The sequence below is a fragment of the Salvelinus namaycush genome, chromosome 19 (assembly GCF_016432855.1).
Source record: "Salvelinus namaycush isolate Seneca chromosome 19, SaNama_1.0, whole genome shotgun sequence".
Taxonomy (NCBI): Eukaryota; Metazoa; Chordata; class Actinopteri; order Salmoniformes; family Salmonidae; genus Salvelinus; species Salvelinus namaycush.
In genome coordinates this window covers 30,737,130-30,762,763 of record NC_052325.1, presented here as the reverse complement: position 1 = coordinate 30,762,763, position 25,634 = coordinate 30,737,130, and the positions used below count along the sequence as shown (strand labels likewise).

Here is a 25,634-nt window from a genome sequence, read left to right as displayed (position 1 = left end):
CAGTACAACAGTGGTGTGCAGAACGGCACCTCGGAATGCACAACTCGTCGATCATTGTCACGGATGGGCTATTGAAGCAGACGACCACATGAGGTTCCACTCCTGTCAGCTAAAAACAAGAAGAAGCGGCTCCATTGATCACGTGATCACCAACACTGAACAATTGAGTGTGGAAAAATAGAGCATCTTTGGGATGAAATGGAACGGGCTGTTCCCAGCATGAATGTACCGCGGTCCAATCTGCAGCAACTTCATGATGCCATTGCGTCAGCATGGATCAACATCCCTGTGGACCGTTTCCGACACCTTGTAGAATTTCCTGAAGAATTCTGGTTGGTCTGGAGGCAAAGGGGGTTCCGACCCAGGACTAGATGGTTTTACTTAATAAACTGGTGTATAAGACTTCATCAACTCTGGGAACCTACACAAATGGTCTGATTGAGTAATCCAAACCATCTGAGACAGAATTCGGAGGACTTTGCAATGAACACATAACATTGACTTTACTACATTCCTAAAGAAAAAAATGTACTTTTTACTCCGTACATTTTCCATGACACGCAAAAGTACTAATTTCTAAGTCGTTCTCCTCCTCGGACGAGGAGGAGCAAGGATCGGACCAAAATGCAGCGGGTGATGAATACATGATGAATTTATTCAGACAAGACGAAACACCAAGTACACTTGAATAAATAACAAAACAACGTAGACAGACCTGAACATGAGAACTTACATAAAACGAAGAACGCACGAACAGGAACAGACTAGACAAAACGAAACAGTCCCGTGTGGTACATAAACTGACACGGAAGACAATCACCCACAAACAAACAGTGAGAACAGCCTACCTTAATATGGTTCTCAATCAGAGGAAACGTCAAACACCTGCCCCTGATTGAGAACCATATAAGGCTAATTAACCATGAACCTAAACAAGAAACAAATAACATAGACTGCCCACCCCAACTCACGCCCTGACCATACTAAACAAATACAAAAACAACAGAAAACAGGTCAGGAACGTGACACTGATCTGGCGGATTCATTCAACACACATGCTTTGTTTGTAAATTATGTCTGAGTGTCGGAGTGTGCCCCTGGCTATCCGTGAATAAAAAAACAAGAAAATGGTGCTGTCTGGTTTGCTTAATATAAGGAATTTAATATGATTTATACTTTTACTTTTGATACTTAAGTATATTTAAGCAATTACATTTACTTTTGATACTTTAGAATATTTAAAACCAAATACTTTTATACTTTTACTCAAGTAGTATTTTACTGGGTGACTTTCAATTTTACTTGAGTAATTTTTTATTAAGGTATCTTTACTTTTTTGCAAGTATGACAAGTGGGTACTTTTTCCACCACTGCACATAGTCCTCCATCTAAAAAAACCTCTGAATTTTAAGTGAAAGCTTCCCGTAATCTGAGACTTCAGACTCATCCCAGGTGGTGTTATAGTTCGCTAGGCAGTCTGCTAAAAGCTCATTATAACTCTGAACACAGACGAGCCGCTTAGAACCGCTGGGACGCCTGGTAAAACAAAGAGACATGAAGAGACCGAGTGGTAGCAGGAGTAGTGGCTCTACATCCTGATGAGCAGATTTAGCCTCATGTATTCCAGGCAGTCTCTCCTCTTTATTACTCATGTCCTATATGCTAAACTCTTAAAAGTAAAGGTGCCTGGAAGAACCTTTTGGGTTGCCACACTGGCAGAACCTTTCCAGTTCAAAAAGAAACCCCTCTGAAAAGGGTCTTCGAGGAACCCCTGTGTAAAGATTCATTTCGGAACCTTTTTATGATTGGAGGGGTTCAATATATTGTCAAGACGGCAGCCTATCAGATTGGAGGTGTGGCTTAGAGACATGGCTTACAGATAGTTATTTTTGACCAACTGTTAGTGTAAATGTAACTACTGTTCATCATGTTAAGTTTGTTCACTTCACATATATCCTACATATAATTATAATACTGCTGATTACATATAGTAATATAGTGGTAACTAAACCAACTTTGGGATTTACATAGGCTCTTGAGGAACTTATACAACTCAGTCAGCCTCATTGAAGTTACAAAGCTGTCAGTGTTCAACCTAACATGTAATGATATTACAACAGAACAGATGAAAATGGTGCCGATTAGATAGGGCAGCTGTGCTTCTAGCTTCTAGGCAACTTTGCAGTATTTCGTTTTTTATGTGTTATTTCTTACATTATTAGCCTAGATTTTTTTTTGTGATATTACATCCAGCCGGGAAGAACTTTTGGATATCAGAGTGACAGTAACTCACCACCATTACCAACATTATGACCAGGAATACGACTTTCCCGAGTCGGATCCTTTGTTCGTACCCCCCAGGGCATTTGAACTGATTCCAGAGGCTGATCCAAAACACTGCCGGCGGAGAAGAGGTATTCGGAGTGGACTTCTAGTCCAACTCAGGAGGCGCACACACCACCCACCGCTTCCGAGTATATTATTCGCTAATGTTCAGTCTCTGGATAATAAAGTTGATGAGCTCAGGACAAGGATTTCCTTCCAGAGAGACATCGGGGATTGTAACATTGTCACAATCGTTATAAGGAGTAGACCAAAATGCAGCGTGGTATGTTTCCATCCTTTTTTTTGGAATAGAAAACTAAAAGGAACAAAACAACAAAACGAACAAACGAAACGTCAAGCTAAATAATAATACTCACAGGCAACTATACATAGACAAGATCCCACAAAGCACAAAGGGGAAATGGCTGCCTAAATATGATCCCCAATCAGAGACAACGATAAACAGCTGCCTCTGATTGGGAACCATAACAGGCCAACATCGACATATAAACACCTAGATGACCCACCCTAAATCACACCCCGACCTAACCAACATAGAGAATAAAAGCTCTCTATGGTCAGGGCGTGACAAACATACTGTTTCACGGAAACATGGCTCTCTCGGGATATACTGTCTGAGTCCTTACAGCCAGTTGGGTTCTCAGTTCATCGCACAGACAGGAATAAATATCTCTCCGGGAAGAAGAAGGGCGGGGGTGTATGTTTCATGATTAACTACTCATGGTGTGATTGTGATAACATACATGAACTCATGTCCTTTGTTCACCCGACCGAGAATACCTCACAATCAAATGGCAAATTATCTCCCAAGAGAATTCTCTTTGGTTATAGTCACAGACGTGTATATTCCTCCTCAAGCCGATACTACAACGATCCTCAAAGAACTTCACTGGACTTTATGCAAACTGGAAACCACATATCCTGAGGCCACATTTATTGTAGCTGGTGATTTTAACAAAGGACATTTGAGGAAAACGCAACCAAAGTTCTATCAACTGTTCTATCTATTGATTGTAGTACCCTACTACTCCAACTTCCGGGATGACTACAAGGCCCTCCCCCGCCCTCCCTTCTGAAAATCTGATCACGACTCCATTTTGATCCTCCTTTCCTATAGGCAGAAACTCAAACAGGAAGTACCCATGGTAAGGACTATTCAACGCTGGTCTGACCAATCGGAATCCACGCTTCAAAATTGTTTTGATCACGCGGACTGGGATATGTTCCGGGTAGCCTCTGACAATAACATTGATGAATACACTGATACGGTGACTGAATTTATCAGGAAGTGTATAGGAGATGTTGTACCCACTGTGACTATTAAAACCTACCCTAACCAGCAACCGTGGATAGATGGCAGCATTCGCTGTCAAGGGGTGCGTAACTGGTGGCATGGAAGTCAAACGCAGGAGAGCAGAGCTTGGTAAATAGCCTGAGCCATTTAATGTACATAACTACCGGCTAACAAAAATAACAAAACACATGGGCACAAAACCCGTATCGCACCAGTCACATAAAGCACACGTACTTACAATAAACAATTCCCAACAAGGACATGGGGGGGAAACAGAGGGAACATATACAACATGTAATTAGTAAATTGAAACCAGGTGAGTTGAAACCAGGTGAATTGAAACCAGGTGAGTGCGACAACCAGACAAAACAAATGGAACATGAAAAATAGATCAATGATGGCTAGAAGACCGGTGACGTTGATTGCCGAACACCGCCCGAACAAGGAGAGGAACCGACTTCGGCAGAAGTCGTGACAGTACCCCCCCCTTGACGCGCGGCTCCAGCAGCGCGCCGATACCGGCCTCGGGGACGATCCGGAGGACGAGGCGCAGGGCAATCTGGGCAGAGACGTTGGAAATCCCACAGCATCGAAGGGTCCAACACGTCCTCCTCCGGAACCCAGCATCTCTCCTCCGGACTGTACCCCTCCCAGTCCACGAGGTATTGCCCGACACCCGACATCTCGAATCCAGGATGGATCGAACGGAGTACGCCGGGGCCCCCTTGATGTCCAGAGGGGGCGGAGAAACCTCCCGCACCTCAGCTTCCTGGAGCGGACTAGCCACCACCGGCCTGAGGAGAGACACATGGAACGAGGGGTTAATGTGGTAATCAGGAGGAAGCTGTAACCTATAACATACCTCGTTCACTCTCCTCAGGACTTTAAATGGCCCCACAAACCGCGGACCCAGCTTCCGACAGGGCAGGTGAAGGGGCATGTTCCGGGTCGAGAGCCAGACCGGTCCCTCACTGCGGTGACAGTCTGCGCCCACTTTCTGGCGCAGCACGGCGCGCTGAAGATGGACATGGGATGCGTCCCATGTCTCCTCCGCGTGCCGGAACCAGTCATCCGCCGCAGGAGCTTCGGTCTGACTCTGATGCCAAGGAGCCAGAACCGGCTGATACCCTAACACACACTGAAAGTGAGAGAGGTTAGTGGAGGAGTGGCGGAGCGAGTTCTGGGCCATCTCTGCCCAAGGCACGAACACGACCCACTCCCCCGGCCGGTCCTGGCAATAAGACCTCAGAAACCTACCCACATCTTGGTTAACTCTTTCCACCTGCCCGTTACTCTCGGGGTGAAAACCTGAGGTAAGGCTGACTGAGACCCCCAGACGTTCCATGAAAGCCCTCCAGACCCTCGAAGTAAACTGGGGACCCCGATCAGACACTATATCCTCAGGCACCCCATAGTGCCGGAAGACGTGAGTAAACAGGGCCTCCACAGTCTGTAGGGCCGTAGGGAGACCGGGCAAAGGGAGGAGATGACAGGACTCACAGTGTTTCCCTGTGAAGGTGGAAGATCGGTTATGAAATCCACGGACAGCTGTGACCACGGCCGTTGTGGAACGGGTAAGGGTTGTAACTTACCTCTGGGCAGGTGCCTAGGAGCCTTACACTGGGCACACACCGAACAGGAGGAAACATAAACTCTCACATCCTTAGCCAAGGTGGGCCACCAGTACTTCCCACTAAGAAAGCGCACTGTCCGACCAATCCCAGCATGACCAGAGGAGGGTGACGTGTGGGCCCAATAGATCAACCGGTCGCGGACAGCAGACGGAACGTACAGACGCCCAGCTGGACACTGAGGGGGAGTGGGCTCTACACGTAACGCCCGCGTCCAGCTCCCACACTACCGGCGCCACCAAACAAGAGGTGGTGAGAATGGGAGTGGGATCCATGGACCGCTCCTCTGTGTCATACTGCCGGGACAGTGCGTCTGTCTTAACGTTCTGGGAACCTGGTCTGTACGAAAGGGTGAAAACAAAACGGGTGAAAAACATGGCCCACCTTGCCTGGCGAGGGTTCAGTCTCCTCGCTGACCGGATGTACTCCAGATTGCGGTGATCAGTCCAGATGAGAAAAGGGTGTTTAGCCCCCTCAAGCCAATGTCTCCACGCCTTCAAGGCCTTGACTACAGCCAACAGCTCCCGGTCCCCCACGTCATAGTTTTGCTCCGCCGGGCTGAGCTTCTTCGAGAAGAAGGCACAGGGGCGGAGCTTCGGTGGCGTGCCCAAGCGCTGAGAGAGCACCGCTCCTATCCCAGCCTCGGACGTGTCCACCTCCACTATGAACGCCAAAGAGGGATCTGGATGGGCCAGCACGGGCGCCGAGGTAAACAGAGCCCTTAGATGCCCAAAAGCCCTGTCCGCCTCAACTGACCACTGCAGACGTACAGTGAGACTGATTCTCTCCTCGTGACTCCCCTGCGTCACCATGGCCAGGGAGATAGTGGCTTCCCTGATTAGCCCGGTCCCAATGGTCGACTATCCAGAGCGTGAACTGGGAAAGGTCTAGCCACAAGGATAATGGGGATCATAAGACTACGAGCGAGCGCTTTGTCAATAAAATTCCCAGCTGCGCCTGAATCGACTAGCGCCTTATGCTGGGAATGCGGGGAAAAATCAGGAAAACAAACAGGCACAAACAGTTGGACAACAGAGGACTCTGGATGAGAGTGGTGCAGACTCACCTGCCTCAACTCCCAGAGGGACCAACCCGGCACCGACCGGCAGTGTGTCCTCTGCGACCACAGATGGTGCACAAACTGGACCCCCTCCGGTCTTCCTACGCACCGCCCCTCCCAGCTCCATAGGTTCAGGAGAGGGGGTGCGAGGGGTTGGAATCACCAGACCCCGATCAGAACGTTCGCAGGTAGCCAGCAGGTTGTCCAGCCGGATGGACAGGTCAACTCCCGACGGATGTCCTCGCACAGACTGCAACGGTAGTGGTCGATCAGGGCCCTGTTGTTCCATCCCGCGCCGGCTGCCAGGGTCCTAAACTCTAGGGCAAAGTCCTGGGCGCTCCTCATCTCCTGCCTCAGCTGGAAGAGGCGCTCACCTGCCACTCTACCCTCGGTGAAGTCCTCCAATGCCGATTCTCCTTCTCCCCACACGGCGTTGGCCCACTCCAGAGCTCTCTCTGTGAGGCACGAGATGAGGGCGGACACCCTCTCCCTTCCCGAAGGAGCTGGGTAAATGGTGCCTAGGTATAGGTCCAGCTGTAACAGGAAACCCTGGCACCGTGCCGCCGTCCCATCATACTCCCCGGGAAGGGCGAGATGCATCCCACTTGGACCAGTTGCAGAAGGAGTGAGTAGTGGAGATTTCTTGTTGCGTTGTTGAACGCGCTGGTGGACCTCCCTGTCTCTCCCAACGGTCCAGGGTCTGGATAACTTGATCCATGATGGCGTCGAGATGGTGGATTATGTTTGCTTGCTCCTGGATACGCTCCTCTACCCCTACCAGGGGCACCTGCTCCTGCTGACTCCATAGCTGGTCGGGAATTCTGTCAAGGGGTGCGTAACTGGTGGCATGGAAGTCAAACGCAGGAGAGCAGAGCTTGGTAAATAGCCTGAGCCATTTAATGTACATAACTACCGGCTAACAAAAATAACAAAACACATGGGCACAAAACCCGTATCGCACCAGTCACATAAAGCACACAGATTCCGATTGGTCAGACCAGCGTTGAATAGTCCTTACTTACAATAAACAATTCCCAACAAGGACATGGGGGGAAACAGAAGGAAAATATACAAAATGTAATTAGGGAATTGAAACCATGTGAGTGCGACAACCAGACAAAACAAATGGAACATGAAAAATAGATCGATGATGGCTAGAAGACCGGTGACGTTGACCACCGAACACCGCCCGAACAAGGAGAGGAACCGACTTCGGAAGAAGTCGTGACATTCGCGCAAAACTGAAAGTGCGAACAACCGCATTTAACCATGGCAAGGTGAATGGGAATATGGCCGAATACAAACAGTGTAGTTATTCCCTCCGTAAGGCAATCAAACAGTCAAAACATCAGGATAGAGACAAAGTGGAGTCGCAATTCAACGGCTCAGGCACAAGACGTGTGTGGCAGGGTCTACAGACAATCACGGACTGCGATAGGAAAACCAGCCACGTCGCGGATACCGACATCTTGCTAAACAGCTTCAGTGCCACCGACGCGGCCCACTACCAAGGACTGTGGGCTCTCCCTCTATGTGGCTGACGTGATTAAGACATTTAGGCGTTATAACCCTCACAAGGCTGCCGGCCCAAACGGCATCCCTAGCCGTGTCCTCAGAGCATGCGCAAACCAGCTGGCTGGAGTGTTTACGGATATATTCAATCTCTCCCTATCCCAGTCTGCTGTCCCCACATGCTTCAAGATGTCTACCATTGTTCCTGTACCCAAGAAAGCAAAGATAACTGAACTAAATTACTATCGCCCTGCAGCACTCACTTCTGTCATCATGAAGTGCTTTGAGAGATGAATCAAGGATCATAAATCCCCTCTACCTTACCAGACAACCTAGACCCACTTCAATTTGCTTACCACCCCAATAGATCCACAGACGATGCAATCACCATCACACTGCACACTGCCCTATCCCATCTGGACAAGAGGAATATCTATGTAAGAATGCTGTTCATACAAATTAATTACTTAAAAATCATACAATGTGATTTTCTCGTCTCTCACAGTTGAAGTGTACCTATGATAAAAATTACAGACCTCTACATGCTTTGTAAGTAGGAAAACCTGCAAAATCGTCAGTGTATCCAATACTTGTTCTCCCCACTGTATATAAGAATGCTGTTCATTGACTACAGCTCAGCATTCAATACCATAGTACCCTCCAAGCTCATCATTAAGCTCGAGGCTCTGGATCTGAACCCCGCTCCCTGGGTCTTTGGCTTCCTGACGGGCCATTCCCAGGTGGTGAAGGTAGGAAACAACACCTCCACTTCGCTGATACTCAACACTGGGACCCCACAAGGGTAAGTACTCAGCCTTCTCCTGTACTCCCTATTCACCCATGACTGCGTGGCCACGCACGCCTCCAGCTCAATCATCAAGTTTGCAGACGACACAACAGTAGTAGGCCTGATTACCAACAACAACGAGACAGCCTACAGGAAGGAGGCGAGGCCCCTGGGAGTGTGGTGCCAGGAAAATAACCTCACACCCAATGTCAACAAAACAAAGGAGATGCTCGTGCACTTCAGGAAACAGCAGAGGGAGCATCCCCCTATCCACATCGACGGGACCGTAGTGGAGAATGTGGAAAGTTTCAAGTTCCTCGGCGTATGGCCATCGAAATGCTAGCTATTAAAATCAGATCAAATAACAACATTCGAGGATTAGAAATCCAAGGCTTAAAAACAAAGGTGTCCATGTATGCCGATGACTCAACTTTTATATTAAGTCCGCAAGCTAGATCCCTTAAATACAGTTGAAGTCGGAAGTTTACATACACCTCAGCCAAATACATTTAAACTCAGGTTTGAACAATTCCTGACATTTAATCCTAGTAAAAATTCCCTGTCTTAGGTCAATTAGGATCACCACTTTATTTTAAGAATGTGAAATGTCAGAATAATAGTAGAGAGAATGATTTATTTCAGCTTTAATTTCTTTCATCACATTCCCAGTGGGTCAGACGTTTACACACACTCAATTAGTATTTGGTAGTATTGCCTTTAAATTGTTTAACTTGGGTCAAACATTGCGGGTAGCCTTCCACAAGCTTCCCAAAATATGTGGGGTGAATTTTGGCCCATTCCTCCTGACAGAGCTGGTATAACTGAGTCAGGTTTGTAGGCCTCCTTGCTTGCACACGCTTTTTCAGTTCTGCCCACAAATGTTCTATAGGATTGAGGTCAGGGCTTTGTGATGGCCACTCCAATACCTTGACTTTGTGTCCTTAAGCCATTTTGCCACAACTTTGGAAGTATGCTTGGGGTTATTGTCCATTTGGAAGACCCATTTACGACCAAGCTTTAACTTCCTGCTGATGTCTTGAGATGTTGCTTCAATATATCCACATAATTTTCCTCCCTCATTATGCCATCTATTTTGTGAAGTGCACCGGTCCCTCCTGCAGCAAAGCACCACCACAACATGATGCTACCACCCCTGTGCTTCACGTTTGGGATGTTGTTCTTCGGCTTGCAAGCTTCCCCCTTTATCCTCCAAACATAACGATGTTTTGGACAAACAGTTATATTTTTGTTTCATCAGACCAGAGGACATTTCTCCAAAAAGTACGATCTTTGTCCCCATGTGTAGTTGCAAACCGTAGTCTGGCTTTTTTATGGCGGTTTTGGAGCAGTGGCTTCTTCCTTGCTGAGCGGTCTTTCAGGTTATGTCGATATAGGACTCGTTTTAATGTGGATATTGATACTTTTGTACCTGTTTCCTCCAGCATCTTCACAAGATCCTTTGCTGTTGTTCTGGGATTGATTTGCACTTTTCGCACCAAAGTACGTTCATCTCTAGGAGACAGAACACGTCTCCTTCCTGAGCGGTATGACGGCTGCATTGTCCCATGGTATTTATACTTGCGTACTATTGTTTGTACAGATGAACGTGGTACCTTCAGGCATTTGGAAATTGCCCCCAAGTATTAACCAGACCTGTGTAGGTCTACAATTGTTTTTCTGAGGTCTTGGCTGATTTCTTTTGATTTTCCCATGATGTCAAGCACTGAGTTTGAAGGTAGGCCTTGAAATACATCCACAGGTACACCTCCAATTGAGTCAAATGATGTCGATTAGCCTATCAGAAGCTTCTAAAGCCATGACATAATTTTCTGGAATTCTCCAAGCTGTTTAAAGGCACAGTCAACTTAGTGTATGTAAACTTCTGACCCACTGGAATTGTGATAGTGAATTATAAGTGAAATCATCTGTTTGTAAACAATTGTTGGAAAAATGACTTGTGTCCTGCACAAAGTAGATGTCCTACCCAACTTGCCAAAACTATAGTTTGTTAACAAGAAATTTGTGGAGTGGTTGAAAAATGAGTTTTAATGACTCCAACCTAAGTGTATGTTAACTTCCGACTTCAACTGCATCTCATTGAAGATCTAGATAACTTTTCTGGACTCTCTGGACTAAAACCTATTTATGATAAGTGTCCAAGATTACGTATTGGATCTTTAAAAAATACAACTTTAACATTACCCTGCAGTTTACCTTTAAAATGGGCTGACAGTGAAGTAGACATACTTGGTATTCATATCACAAAAAATATAAATAAGCTCTCCACAATGAATTTCAATAGAGTACTTGTAAAAATAGACAAGATCCTGCAACCATGGAGAGGTAAATACCTGTCTATTTATGGAAAAAGTCATATCTCAGTTTCCTCACTTACTTATGGCGCTGCGTACTCCTGATGATTCCTTTTTCAAATCATATGAGCAAAAATATTTTGCTTTCTCTGGGACGCTAAACCAGACAAAATAAAGCGTGAATATGAATTGGGTGGGTGGAGATTATTAAATATAAAAGCACTAAACCTCTCTCTAAAAGCTTCACTTATTCAAAAGTTTTACTTGAACCCTAAATGGTTCTCAAGTAGATTACTAAGAAAAGCTCATCCATTGTTTAAAAATAGCTTTTTTGCCATTGTGCAGATTGCCATGTCTCATTTTCAAACAAGCATTGCAGAACTGGCTACAATTTCAATTTCATCCCCCTGAAAAGATAGAACAAATATTACAACACATATTATGGCTGAACTCAAATGTGCTGGTTGATAAAATACCTGTATTTTGGGAAAGGGGTATTTTGTTTTTAAATTATATTGTAAATTGGAATGGTAGAGTTATGTCTTTCATGGAGTTATCAGAATTGTATGGGAAGGTCTGCTTAATCCAAGGGTACAACCAACTGATTACAGCATTACCCCAAAAATGGAGGAGGCAGGTGGCAGTGCGAGGAGATAGGGAATTGGTCTGTCTGCCCAAAATAAAGGATCAAAACTGTCTGAGGAATAAAAATAACATAAATAGGAAAGTATACCAGTTTCATTTGAGGACCAGGATGTTGACCGCTGTGCCATACAGATTGCAAAATAGTTGGGAAGAGATTTTTGATGTACCGATTCCATGGTACAGGGTGTATGAGTTGATATATAAAACGACGCAAGATTCAAGACTTCGTGCTTTTCAGCTAAAATTATTATATAGAAATCTTGTTACCAACAAAATGTTGAATATTTGGGGCATTCAATCATCGAAGCTCTGCAGATTTTGTTGTGAGGATACAGAATCAATAGACCATTTATTTTGGTATTGCCCTCAGGTACCCTGTTTCTGATCTCAGGTTCAGGAATGGCTGAAAATGCAGAACATTGATCTAAAATTGACACTATAAATAATACTGTTGGGAGATCTGGATAGACCGGGTTAGTCAATTACTAATATACTAATACTCTTAGTACAGTATTTATCTTCAACTCACAATCTGTGGATTCTATTCGATTATATAGATTGAAATTGTATGTTAAACATCACAGCATAGTTGAAAGATATATGGGGCATAGAAATCTGAAGAGGATGGCCAGCAGAGATAGGTGGGAGGGGCTGAGGGAAGCTGAGGGTTGGGATGTGGAATTGGAGACAAGTGGGAGTGGAGTTGCTGGGCAGGGGATAGAATGACAGTCAAAGAGAAAAGTATAAAAAAATTAAGTAAAAATAAAACATAACAAAAAGTAAGTTTGAATGACACTGAGGGGCAGTGTTGTTACAGCTAATGCCGGTTTGCCTGAGGATGATGCTGTGTAGGTGTTTGTTCACATGCATATACACACACTTTCATTCAAATGCACACATGTGCACATACACGGACACACACACTGGTAAATAGTCCCATACATGCACTCAAACATATTAAGTTGGCCTTGCTGTTATGATTTTTGTTGTCCTTGATGTCTTTGTTGGGGATCTTGGAGGGCTGGCGGTTGGGAGCTTGGGCCGGTGGTTGATGGATCGCTGGTTCAGGTCCCCGATTTTCGATCAGTCGACGTGCCCTTGAGCAGGGCGTTGACCCTGGTTGCTTCTGTGTGTCGCTCTGGATGGGAGTCTGTTAGATGACTATTGTGATGTAGTTGTTGAGCGGCTTCACTGCAAGTATATTGTATGTTTTAAACAATGACGAGACAGCATACAGGGAGGAGGTGAGGGCTCTGGGAGTGTGGTGCCAGGAAAATAACCTCTCACTCAACATCAACAAAATAAAGGAGCTGATCGTGTACTTCAGAAAACAGCAGAGGGAGCACCACCCTGTCCACATTGACGGGACCGCTGTGGAGAAGGTGGAAAGCTTCAAGTTCCTCGGCGTACACATCACTGACAAACTGAAATGGTCCACCCACACAGACAGTGTGGTGAAGAAGATGCAATAGCGCCTCTTCAACCTCAGGAGGCTGAAGAAATTTGGCTTGGCACCTAAAACCCTCACAAACTTTTACAGATGCACAATTCAGAGCATCCTGTCGGGCTGTATCACCGCCTGGTACGGCAACTGTAACGCCCCATAAATACAAGTAGTGATGAAGTCAATCTCACCTCCACTTTGAGCCAGGATAGATTGACATGCATATTATTAATGTTAGCTCTCTAAGTACTTTCAAGGGCCAGCCAGGTTCTGAGCCAATTGCAATTTTCCTAAGTCCCTTTTTGTGGCACCAGACCACACGACTGAATAGTAGTCCAGGTACGACGAAACTAGGGCCTGTAGGACCTGCCTTGTTGATAGTGCTGTTAAGAAGGTAGAGCAGAGCTTTATTCTGGACAGACTTTTCCCGATCTTAGCTACTGTTGTATCAATATGTTTTGACCAAGACAGTTTATAATCCAGGGTTACTCCAAGCAGTTTAGTCACCTCAACTTGCTCAATTTCCACATGATTTATTACAAGATTTAGTTGAGGTTTAGGATTTAGTGAATGATGTGTCCCAAATACAATGCTTTTAGTTTTAGAAATATTTCGGACTAACTTATTCCTTGCCACCCACTCTTAAACTAACTGCTGCTCTTTTCTAAGTGTTGCAGTCATTTCAGTCGCTGTAGTAACTGACGTGTATAGTGTTGAGTCATCCGAATACATAGACACTGGCTTTACTCAAAATATGAAAATATGGCAAATAGAAGTGTCAATATTGTCTGCTATTATCATCAGTAATTTTCAATCCAAGTTGTCAGATCCCGGGGGCTTGTCATTGCTGATAGACAACAATATTTTTTCACCTCTTCCATACTCACTTTACGGAATTCAAAATTACAATGCTTGTATTTCAAAATTTGGTCAGATATGCTTGGATGTGTAGTGTCAGCGTTTGTTGCTGGCATGTCATGCCTAAGTTGATAACCTTACCAATGAAAAAATCATTAAAGTAGTTGGCAATAGCAGTAGGTTTTGTGATGAATGAGCCATCTGATTCAATGAATGATGGAGCTGAGTTTGCTTTTTTTCCCAAAATTTCATTTAAGGTACCACAATGCATACATTCTAAAAGGGGGCCTCAGACAGGCACATTCTTAAATTCTATGAGTGAGTAGAATGCAATAATGGCGCCGGAGGGGATGGCTGCCATTTTACGGGCTCCTAACCAACTGTGGTATTTTGTTAGTTTTTTCACATTGTTTGTAACTCATTTTGTACATAATGTTGCTGCTACCATCTCTTATGACCGAAACGAGCTTCTGGACATCAGAACAGCGATTGCTCACCTTGAACTGGACAAAGATTTTTTCTTTAATGAGTCTGACGCGAAGGATATACTACTTTCTCAAGACCAGGCACAAATCCCCGTCATCCACGTGAAGAAAAGACGGAGAAAAAGGGGGAGGAGGGCGGGGTGCCTTGTGAGAATTCGTAGGCGAGTGAGTAAAACTCCACCACCATCCGTACTATTGACCAATGTGCAATTATTGTAAAATAAACTGGACAATCTATGATTAAGACTATCCTACCAAGGGGACATTAAAAACTGTAATATCTTATGTTTCACCGAGATGTGGCTGAATGACGACATGGACAATATAGACCCCACACATTGACTCGGTACCAGTACCTCCTTTATATAGGTTTGTTATTGTTATGTAATTTTCTTGTATTACTTTTTTTTTTTTAAGTTTTACTTTAGTTTTCTTAACTCTATTTCTTGAGCTGCATTGTTGGTTAAGGGCTTGTAAGTAAGCATTTCACGGTAAGGTCTTACACCTGTTGTTTTCGGCGCATGTGACAAATAACATTTGATTTGATTTGAGTAGAGATTTTTGCCAAAACAATCCAGTTTTCTCCGTTTGGCCAATTTCATCCTGCTTATCCTGCTCCCTTTATCCTTGAATTCAGGATGTTCCATGATATCCATGTTCAGAAAAAGGGCTGTTGGGGGTGGTGGAGGATCGGCTAAGGTTTCAAAACCTAAGAAGTGGTTATATATGATTATAAAATGAATGAATAAAAGTTTTTTTTTTTTTTTTTTTTTTTTTAATCTTTATTTTAACAGGGAAAACAGACTGAGACCTGGATCTCTTTTACGGCTGTGCCCTGTGTAAACATGTTGACATGTACAGTTTTAGACATACAGACAAGAACATTTCAAAACATACACAATTCAACAGAAACAATCACAGACAACATCATATTGATCCTCCATAAACATTTTAAAATGGGCAAGGGACACCAGAGTGTCTAACTTAAGTTGGATCTGCAGTTTGTTCCATAAATAAGGTGCAAAGGAACTGAAGGCAGTCCTACCCAACTCTGTGGAGACCGCAGGAGTCTCTAATGTAATCCACATCTGTGATCTGGTTTTAAAATTAGTACATCTTGTGGAAATTAATGATGATATATATGGAGGTAGTTTTAAAAGAAGTGCTTTATAAATAAACAAGAGAGCATGTTGCTCTCGCCTCACAGATAGAGAGACCCAACCCACATGTTGATATAGGATACAGTGATGAGTTCTGTAACTATCACCCGTGATAAACCTGAGTGCACAATGGTAAATAGCATCCAGTGGTTTTAATGTGTTTGCCGATGCATGCATATAGATAATATCACCATAATCTAAAACGGACATAAAAGTAGCCTGCACAATTTTTTTCCTATTTACAGAGGACAGACAAGCCCTGTTTCTGTAAAGGAATCCTATCTTGAATTTGAGCTTTTTTCCCAATTCAGTAACATGTTTTTTAAAAGAAAGCCTATCATCTAACCATACCCCTAAGTATTTATATGCAGAGACCTTATTGATTTGAGTACCATCCAAGCTAGTGATTACAAACGTGTTTCTAACTGAGAGTTTAGACCTAGAAAAAAACATGACATTTGTTTTCTTAGCGTTTAAAACAAGTTTAAGCTGTAAAAGAGACCCCTGTAGTATCCTAAAATCAGACTCCAACTGCATTAAAGCTTGGTCCGCTGTTGGAGCAATAGAGTACATCACTGTGTCATCTGCATATAAATGGAATTTACAATATCTGACATCATCACCAATGTTGTTTATATAAAGTGAGAACAATAGTGGGCCAATTATTGAACCCTGAGGGACCCCTTTAAGTAACTGTAAGGGGTCAGACTTGACCCCATCGACCATGACGGCTTGAGTTCTATCTTTAAGATAGTCATAAAACCATCGGCAGGCATCAGTGCCCAGTCCTATTGATGACAGCTTACTCAAAAGGATAGCATGGTCTACAGTGTCAAAAGCTTTTGACAAATCTACAAACAACGCAGCACAGTGCTTTCTATCGTCTAAGGCATTTGCAATATCATTTACAACAAGCATAGTGGCCGATGTGGTACTGTGTTTAGATCTAAAACCAGATTGATTGGTACTAAGAATACTGTTAGCAGAAAGAAAAGATTGTAACTGTTTGTTGACTATAGATTCTAGAATCTTTACCAGACAAGGGAGCCTAGAGATGGGTCGATAGTTATCCAAATCACTACCGTCACCTCCCTTATGTAATGGCAGAACAAAAGCTGCTTTCCACACCTTAGGGATATTTCCTGTGCTTAATGTTAGATTAAAAATGTGTGTTACTGAACCAGCAAAAATAGGTGCAGCACACTTAAGTAAGTACGGGTCTAAATTGTCAGCGCCTAAGGATTTCTTAGTATCAATGGCACACAGGGCAATTAGAACCTCTGCTTCAGTTATTTTCTGGAAACTAAAAACAGGGTTACCATTTTTCAGAGTAACGGTTGAAAAGCAAGACGAAAAATCAACTAACTGGCCAGTACCACAAAGTCCACTTTTCCTTTCAAATAAAAAACCAGCAGAGATGAAATGCTTATTAAAAGCATCACAAATATCATTTTTTTCAGTTAGAATACAGAAGTCTGAGGTAATTTGCTTAGGAAGAGAAACAGCAGAATTCCCCCGTTTCAGTGAATTAACGGTTTTCCCGAATTTTGCAGGATCTCCTGCAGAATCTGTCATAGCATTAAGGAAGTAATTTGATTTTGCCTTTTTGACAGCTGCAGTACATTTATTTCTCAATTGCCTAAAAAACAGCCAATCAGCTGGAGTACCTGTTTTCCTCGCCAAGGCCCAGGCCCGATTCTTTTGCAGGAAAAGACCTGACAATTCAGGAGAGAACCAAGAACTGGTTCGGTTTCTTACTCTGTGATTCTTAAGCGGGGCATGTTTATCAGACATAGAGGTAACAATAGAAGAGAAAAAAGCAAGGGCTAAAACCGGGTCCAGAAAGCAGCAAGTGGATAAAAGCTCAGAGTGATATAAGTCAAGGATAAAAGCTTGCTGTGAGAAATGTTTATAATTTCTCTTAGAGATTATACAGGGATCAGAGTGTTTCAGCCTGGTATCTCTAATACAAGCAATAGGGCAGTGGTCACTGATATCATTTGCAAAAACCCCACTGGCTGTGTATTTATGGGGGGTATTTGTTAGAATAATGTCTAGTAGAGTGGATTTTACTGGGTTCTTAAAGTTGGGACGGGTTGGTTTAGTTATCAGCTGAGTTAGATTTAGCTCAGTACAAATGCCTTTTAATTTATCGGATACTGGTGAGAGCCAATCCAGGTTAAAATCTCCCAAAATCAGTAATTCAGAGTTTGCATAATTAGACAGTATATCAGATAATTTGCATAGAGTACAAGGAGGAGCTGAGGGGGGGCGATATACCCCTGCTAGAGTTAAATGAGCATTATTACCAAGTACCACGTTTAAAACTAGACATTCATATTGCTTTGAGACAGAGGTTGATATGGACACAGAAACATTTAAGCAGCATTTAACATAAATCGCAATACCACCACCTCTACCAACTCTATCAGTTCTATAAATATTGTATCCAATCAACTGAACATCTGAATCTGGCACAGAATCACACAGCCACGATTCAGATACAATCAGAACGTCAACATTTGATTGTGAGACCAAAATTTCAATAAAGTCCAACTTTTGGATCAGGCTTCTAGCATTCAAATGAATTATTCCAATACCATTGCTACGGGAATTCATATCAGATGGAGTATCCAAGGTAGCACCTGAAGCTGCACTGGATGAGCAATAAACCATTTTCGAGCTATTGACAGAGCTCAATTTTATGGGGACAAGATTACTACTAACAATACCTCTCTGCATGTGAGTAGTATTCGCAATACGGTGATTGGACAATAATCTAGGAATTGCAGAAAGGTTGTTAACTGTAGTTTGTTCCATATTTGCAATTGAGGAACTAATTAATGAAACTGGGAGAGGAGCATTGAACATAGTCTGATAGGGGAGCGTACAATCCCAAAAGTCAACCCCCGAGAATACACAACGTCAGGTATCAAAGGCTCTACATGAGGCAAGAGTAAGAGACATGTTGGTGGAGAGGATGCTGGAGCCATACCTGTTAAGATGTAAATTGTCCCGAAGAAATAGACCTGGTCGGTCTGTAAAAGCTGCAAAGTTATCCACAAAAGGAATTCCCATCGTGCAGCAGTATCCCTTAAGCCAGGTGTGTAATTGGCGTATACGACTAAAAACCATATCCGTATAGCGTGGGGATGGAAATGGACCGGAAACAACACACTGCTTCCCAGATTCCAGCAGCGTATTTATCAATGTTTTAAAATCGTCTCTCAATTTCTCTGACTGCTGGAGTTTAATGTCATTTGACCCAACATGGACAATGACAGTTGAAGCGGCGGAGTGCTTGCTAATAAGTAGCGGTAGCATGGAATCTAGGTCAGAGATCCTAGCGCCAGGGTAGCAGAAGGTCTCAGCTTTCCGGATTGAAACGTTTCGGACCATGGATGAACCCACCACGAGAACGGAAGGACTACAGATGGGTTTATTGGGTAAATGACGGGGCCTCTCCCGGGTGATCTGCCTCCTAGCAGGTTGAGGGGGGCTAGCAGCTGAGACTGACGACCTAGTGGCAGGCAAGGAGCGCAGATGAGTGTGCTTGGGCACTTCCACCTGAGAGTGAGATGGCAGCAGTAGAGATGAAGCGGAGGGACCCTGTACAGTATGATTGGAATGCACTTCCAGGTCTTCCAGGACCTTGAATCTCCTCCCCAATTGTAGCACCTCCGAAACATTTGATGGATTCCGTTTCCTGGAGTGCTTTCCTCCCCGGACAGCAATCCAGGCATCCTGAGGCGGAGTAGAAGGGGTGGAACAGACCAGGCCCTTCGGTTTAGCTCCTAGTCTGGGCCATGGCTCGTTTAAGGGAACCGAATGGAGTTTCTCAGTTACAGGCTCCCCAGAAGTGGAGGTGCCGAGCCAGGGGCAGGTGACGTCGTCGATTTTGGAGGTGGTTTGTATAACCATGGAGTCCAGGAGTTCTTCGTCCTCCTTGATCTGGCGCAAGACAGATACTCTCCCCTCCAGCTCAGCGACTCTCTGGCTCAGGTACTGGCAGGTGGTACATCCAGGGGTGAGCGAAGCCATGAGAGACAGGTGGGTTTGGGCCCGGAGGCTAGCAGTTAGCAGTTTGTTTTTAGCCTAAAGCCAGCTTTTTGCCGAACTTTTCCAGAGAGAAAAAAACACTTTCCATCCACCGTGGAGCGAGATTCCGGGACAAGAGAGAGTGGTCCTAGCTGGTAAAAGTTAACCGCGATGCGGAATCCATGCAAACACGTTCGGTATTTATGATTAACAAAGATTGGTTATGTTTTAGTTAAAAATAACAAACCGAGTTTTTTCAGCATACAGTGTACTTAGTTAGTCTTACAGGGATAAGCAATAGGCCTACTTGCTATGCAAGCAGCTTGGCCTTAGTTACACGTGTAGACCTTCATGCAGTAAAAAAGTATAATATGATTATAAAATGAATGAATAAAAGTAAACGAATAAAGATAAAAGATATCCATACGATATGATGGAGGAAACCACAGAGAATGTGAGTCTCTATAAAAGATTAATCATTAGTCTGTGTGTAATACTGCGTAATACTATTACATAAGACAACATAATATGGTGTCATACTGCAGGAAAGTACGTAATACTAATAAATACTTCACAAACTGCATACAGCACTGCATATAAATACAGAGCACTCTGTCATACTGTGTAACACTGCACTACCTAGGCAGCACTACATTGGCTTGAGACCAGCAGATCAGTCGTGGTACATATGAAACGACAGCTTCTCTCTCTAAATAGTAATGATGTATGACACTGCTCTTCAAGTTTTATTGGTGTTAGTTTAAGTTGAATTGTGTTTATTTGTCCTTATCAATTATAATTTCTCCTGACTGCATAACTCTGTTTTAAGGAGTGACGTAACTCACATGGCACAAGACAGAGTTCTTTGTTCTCTGTTTAGAAGCTTTCAGAGTTTTAGTGCAGCAAATCCTCCAGCACTGTCGGGTTTTGTTGGGTTACCAGTGGTCCAAAGGTTGCTTAATTAACTTTCTGGGCATGTAAACAGTGTACAGGTGTTCTCCTGTCTTTTTGTATGCTTTGTAGTTACCCAGCACCTGAAATGCAGTAAGTATACCCTGAAATAAACAACCAGGATGTATCTCAGCCACTCTTTGATGGGGAGGGCTCCCACGTTTCTTCTGCCTGGCCTGCGCTGATTACTCACAATGCACTTTGATGTAGAGCAGGCAAAAAATTGTTTTTGGCAGTGCTGGGTCTCCTGCTGTGCGAATTTGATTGAATTCCGGCAAAATGGAATCCAAAAAAGCTGTATTTCCGCAACAGTTGGGTGAAGGAGGTTTACTGTCAATATCTAAGGCCATAAAATGTCATTATAGAGACTTATCTATGCCCCTGCAGCTGAGATCCCTCCGTATTGCAATGATCTGGTTGTAGCAAACAGAGATTATCACTGCAGTGTCTGGCTGTGTGTGTCTGTGTGTGCACGTGTGCTTGCAAGCATACGTGTGTGTGTGTGTGTGTGTGTGTGTGTGTGTGTGTGTGTGTGTGTGTGTGTGTGTGTGTGTGTGTGTGTGTGTGTGTGTGTGTGTGTGTGTGTGCGTGTCTGCTGTGACAAGTAGAATGGACAGGGAATAAATTGTACAGCTGTAAAGAGCAGAGAGCGAGGGAGTGGAGAGTATGGAGTGATGAAGTGAGACATTTTCTAATTGGTGGGAAAAAAAGACAGTCGGAGACAGACAGTTCATGAGTTATAAATAGATAAACTCAGCAAAAAAAGAAAACGTCCCTTTTTCAGGACCCTGTCTTTCAAAGGTAATTCGTAAAAATCCAAATAACTTCACAGATCTTCATTGTAAAGGGTTTAAACACTGTTTCCCATGCTTGTTCAATGAACCATAAACAATTAATGAACATGCATCTGTGGAACGGTCGTTAAGACACTAACAGCTTACAGACGGTAGGCAATTAAGGTCAGTTATGAAAACTTAGGACACTAAAGAGACCTTTCTACTGAATCTGAAAAACACCAAAAGAAAGATGCCCAGGGTCCCTGCTCATCTGCGTGAACGTGCCTTAGGCATACTGCAAGGAGGCATGAGGACTGCAGATGTGGCCAGGGCAATAAATTGCAATGTCCGTACTGTGAGACGCCTAAGAAAGCGCTACAGGGAGACAGGAAGGACAGCTGATTGTCCTCGCAGTGGCAGACCACGTGTAACAACACCTGCACAGGATCGGTACATCCGAACATCACACCTGCGGGACAGGTACAGGATGGCAACAACAACTGCCCGAATTACACCAGGAACACACAATCCCTCCATCAGTGCTCAGACTGTCCGCAATAGGCTGAGAGAGGCTGGACTGAGGTCTTGTAGGCCTGTTGTAAGGCAGGTCCTCACCAGACCATCGGCAACAATGTCGCCTATGGGCACAAACCTGCAGTCCATGAGGAGGAGATGCACTGCAGTACTTAATGCAGCTGGTGGTCACACCAGATACTGGCTGTTACTTTGATTTTGACCCCCCCTTTGTTCAGGGACACATTATTACATTTTTGTTAGTCACATGTCTGTGGAACTTGTTCAGTTTATGTCCCAGTTGTTGAATCTTGTTATGTTCTTACAAATATTTATATTTGAAAATAAACGCTGTTGACAGTGAGAGGACTTTTTTTTTTTTTGCTGAGTTTATGAGTTTGGCCAACTATAGTGGCATGCTATTTGTTTGAGCCGCTACTGTAATCAGTTCCCCCTGTGAGAACCCGTCAAACACAGACAGACATATTACAGTAGTGAGAGTAGACAAGTCGAAAAAGCAGCCAGACCCAAAGATATGTTCACTGTGAACTTCCAATCAGTCACAATGGAAGTGAGAATAATGAGAAAGATGGATATAACAGTGAATATTCATTATATAATGGTATTCTGGCAGAATGAGATATTTCCTGCTTGTTTGAGTTAGATAACGTGTATGTGTAGTAGATATGCAAATCAATTTCATTGCAGCACAGATCATTTGCTGCTACACTGCCTTGAACAATTTTTCAATCTCACTTATGTACTTCTCTCTCCGATTTTGTGTTAAGGAATATCTGACACATATTTTTTGAACATTAGTGCAGAAGGAAGTCAAGTCCACAGAAACATGAAATGATTAATCTGAGGCAGCAGGTATACACACTGGCCTGTGGAGAGCAGAGCAGGAAGAAAGTACATGTCTATAATTATGTAATCAACTGCCTCCTAGAGAACTACATTCAACATGAGGAATTCAATGTATTTGCCCTACAGGAATGCCTTTCTACTTTAATTAGAATTTACTCTTCCATATGGTACCTCTCCCACTCCAATACTGTGCATTGAAATTGCTATTTTCTATGCTATGCTCCCAAACATAATTTTTCTCATTCAGACTTGTTCACTTCACTTGCCATTTGTTACCTCCTACCAATGATCTTTTATTCAATGGCTGACTGGATGATAGTACAAGTATTCACGTGTTTCGTACCTCCAAGTTATCAAGGCTGGAGGGAAGGGAGCAAGGGCAGGAAAACAGAGAGCAAGGGCAAAAAATGTAGGGAGCAAGGGCAGGAATGAAGGAAGTAAAAGCAGGAATGAATGAATCAAGTGTAGGAAATAAGAGAGCAAGTGAAGGAACGAAGGGAGTAAGGGAAGGAGTAAAGGAAGCAAGTGTAGGAATTAAGGTGAGAAAGGGCAACAATGAAGGGAGCAAGGGAAAGAATGAAGGGAGCAAGGGAAGGAATGAAGGGAGCAAGAGAAGGACTGAAAGGAGCAAGGGAAGGTATGAAGGGAGCAAGGGAAGGACTGAAAGGAGCAAGGGAAGGTATGAAGGGAGCAAGGGAAAGAATGAAGGGAGCAAGGGAAGGAATGAAGGGAGCAAGGGAAGGACTGAAAGGAGAAAGGGAAGGTATGAAGGGAGCAAGGGCGGGAGAGAACTGGGAGTCCTCTGTTTGGAACCCAACCCAGCCCTTTGCCTATGCCTATGCCAAATGCCTATGCCTCTGCCAACCCCAACTTCAACGTCATGTCCTCAGACATGGATTGACATCGAATACTGACTTGTATCATACATGGGGTGACCTGGCTGCCAGAAACAGCATGAGCCCTCAGTCACAATGTCTGGGCCAATCAGATCTCAGAAATCACCCTTACACTGGCCTAGACACACAACACAATATCCTCTCAACCATCCTTGACCACTAACATCCCTTCCTCCTCTTTAGAGTTACTCTACAATAACTCTAAAGTCTTAAGTGCTTGTCAGAGCTCTAACTATAGTCCACAAGGAACTTGTGTGTTGTTGTGATCGCTGGGAGAATAGGCCTACTGAGGACAGTAACCTCGGCTCTGCTGAATGATAATAATAAAAACATATATATTAAAATGTTTGATAATATGTATATATAAATACAATCAATTAGGCCTATTCTTCTTCTTCTTCTTCTTCTTCTTCTTCTTCTTCTTATGCCTTAGTGTAAAGCCTTTGCCTTCTATGTTCGTATTACACATGGTATACCGTATACAGTGCGTTATGCCACTGTATGCTATGGCTTTGTGTTCACTACACAGTACTGCTCTGCGTTAGTGCGTTTCAAACCACTACACCCACGTCTCACCGTCAGAAACAACTTGTATCTTAGTGGGTACCGTTACTATTACACACATTACGCATATTGACATCGATGCAGAGCCAAACTCTCCCGAAATAAAACTCGAAATGCTCCGTTGACACATTGTGACAAGTTGTGGACAAATTTAGGAAACAACATTTTGGTAAGCTATTAATTTATGTGAAAATAACTTATTTGAAGACATTTAGAAGAATTTTCTTAAAACTTAATTCGAGTATGAGCAGCTGCTACCCAGTGATTTAGTTGCCGGAGCTATTCAAATTCGTACAGCGCGGTCAGTCAAATAAACGATGAATAGGGTAGGCTACACCATCCATGAAAGTTGTTTTACGACTACTAAATTACACTTGAACGATTTAACGAAGATACAAGTTTAAAGTTCCATTCATTGGCTAAATATACAATATACAGCAGCCCTACCTTATCACTCACAGCGCATGCAATGAGCCTTTATAGGCTATAGGCTAGAGAGGCATCCGACCGACTCACCGAAGCAGGAGTTGATGAAACCGTACCACAAGCAGCCGTGGCGGCCCAGGAGCCACTTTCCCTTGATACTGGAGGTAAAACTCAGCGTGGTCCCGAACATGCACACCAGCATGTCGCTCACGCTGATGTTGAGCAGGAGCATGTTGACCGGGGTACGCAGCTTCTTGAACTTGCAGAAGAGGAGCAGTACGACGAAGTTGTTGAGGAAGCCGAAGGTCATGATCAAGCCCAGAAACACGGAGAGCACGATGAAGCCAGTCCTGGAGAGGGTCTCTTTCGGAGTGTCGCTCCATTCCCGGTCCAGTAGGCTGAACGGGTCGTCGCTCACGTTGTAGCTATAGTTGAGGTCAGCCAGATCATAAATCATCCTGGTTTCTGTTCACGAAGGTTAGTTTCATATTACTCTGGTTGAGGGAAGTTTGGCTAAGTTGCGGCAGGCAGTGCGCACGGAGCTCACACCATCATTACCTGGCCATATCCCTCCCTATCTCGCCACCAGCGTCAGCGCTCCACAGGACTGTCCAGGCCTCCATTAAGGCCTACACGTACAGCTGGTTGCTTAATCTACGCCGTTAATCACTGTGCATTATCACTCTTATTTTCCATTTGTTGAATATTCTTTTACGGTAAAAAAAAATGTTTCCAGTACTAGTGCAGTTTTGACCAGCTTTTAGCATCAGTTGCGTTAAAAGGTATAAACCTATTTTATATAACGTTGTTACAAGTGCAAGCTCACAAAATACGTGATGATATTCTGTCCCACACGTCTAGTGAAGGTTGGACGATATGATATCTCAACTGCGTGGCAATGTCGCAAGGCAATCCCAGCGTGTGCAGCGAGGCTGGTCCAGGGTGTCCATCGCGGTTACGCGCAGTCTTTGGAGTTCATTCACAAGTCTCGAATGGTGCTTAATGTATCTTGCACACTTTACCCACTAGCTAGGACATTTAAAAAATACATTATTATTGATCATTGCTC

General features: G+C 43.9%; 1 protein-coding gene across 1 annotated transcript in view; it reads right to left on the bottom strand.

The window, feature by feature from the left end:
* Positions 1-25,022, bottom strand: part of LOC120063979 (opsin-3-like) — a 34,763-nt gene extending 9,741 nt beyond the window's left edge. Inside the window, exon 1 of the mRNA XM_039014289.1 lies at positions 24,656-25,022. Within this exon, the coding sequence (XP_038870217.1) occupies positions 24,656-25,022 (367 nt within the window). The remainder of the gene's footprint in view (positions 1-24,655) is intronic.
* Between the last annotated feature and the right edge of the window lie 612 nt (positions 25,023-25,634).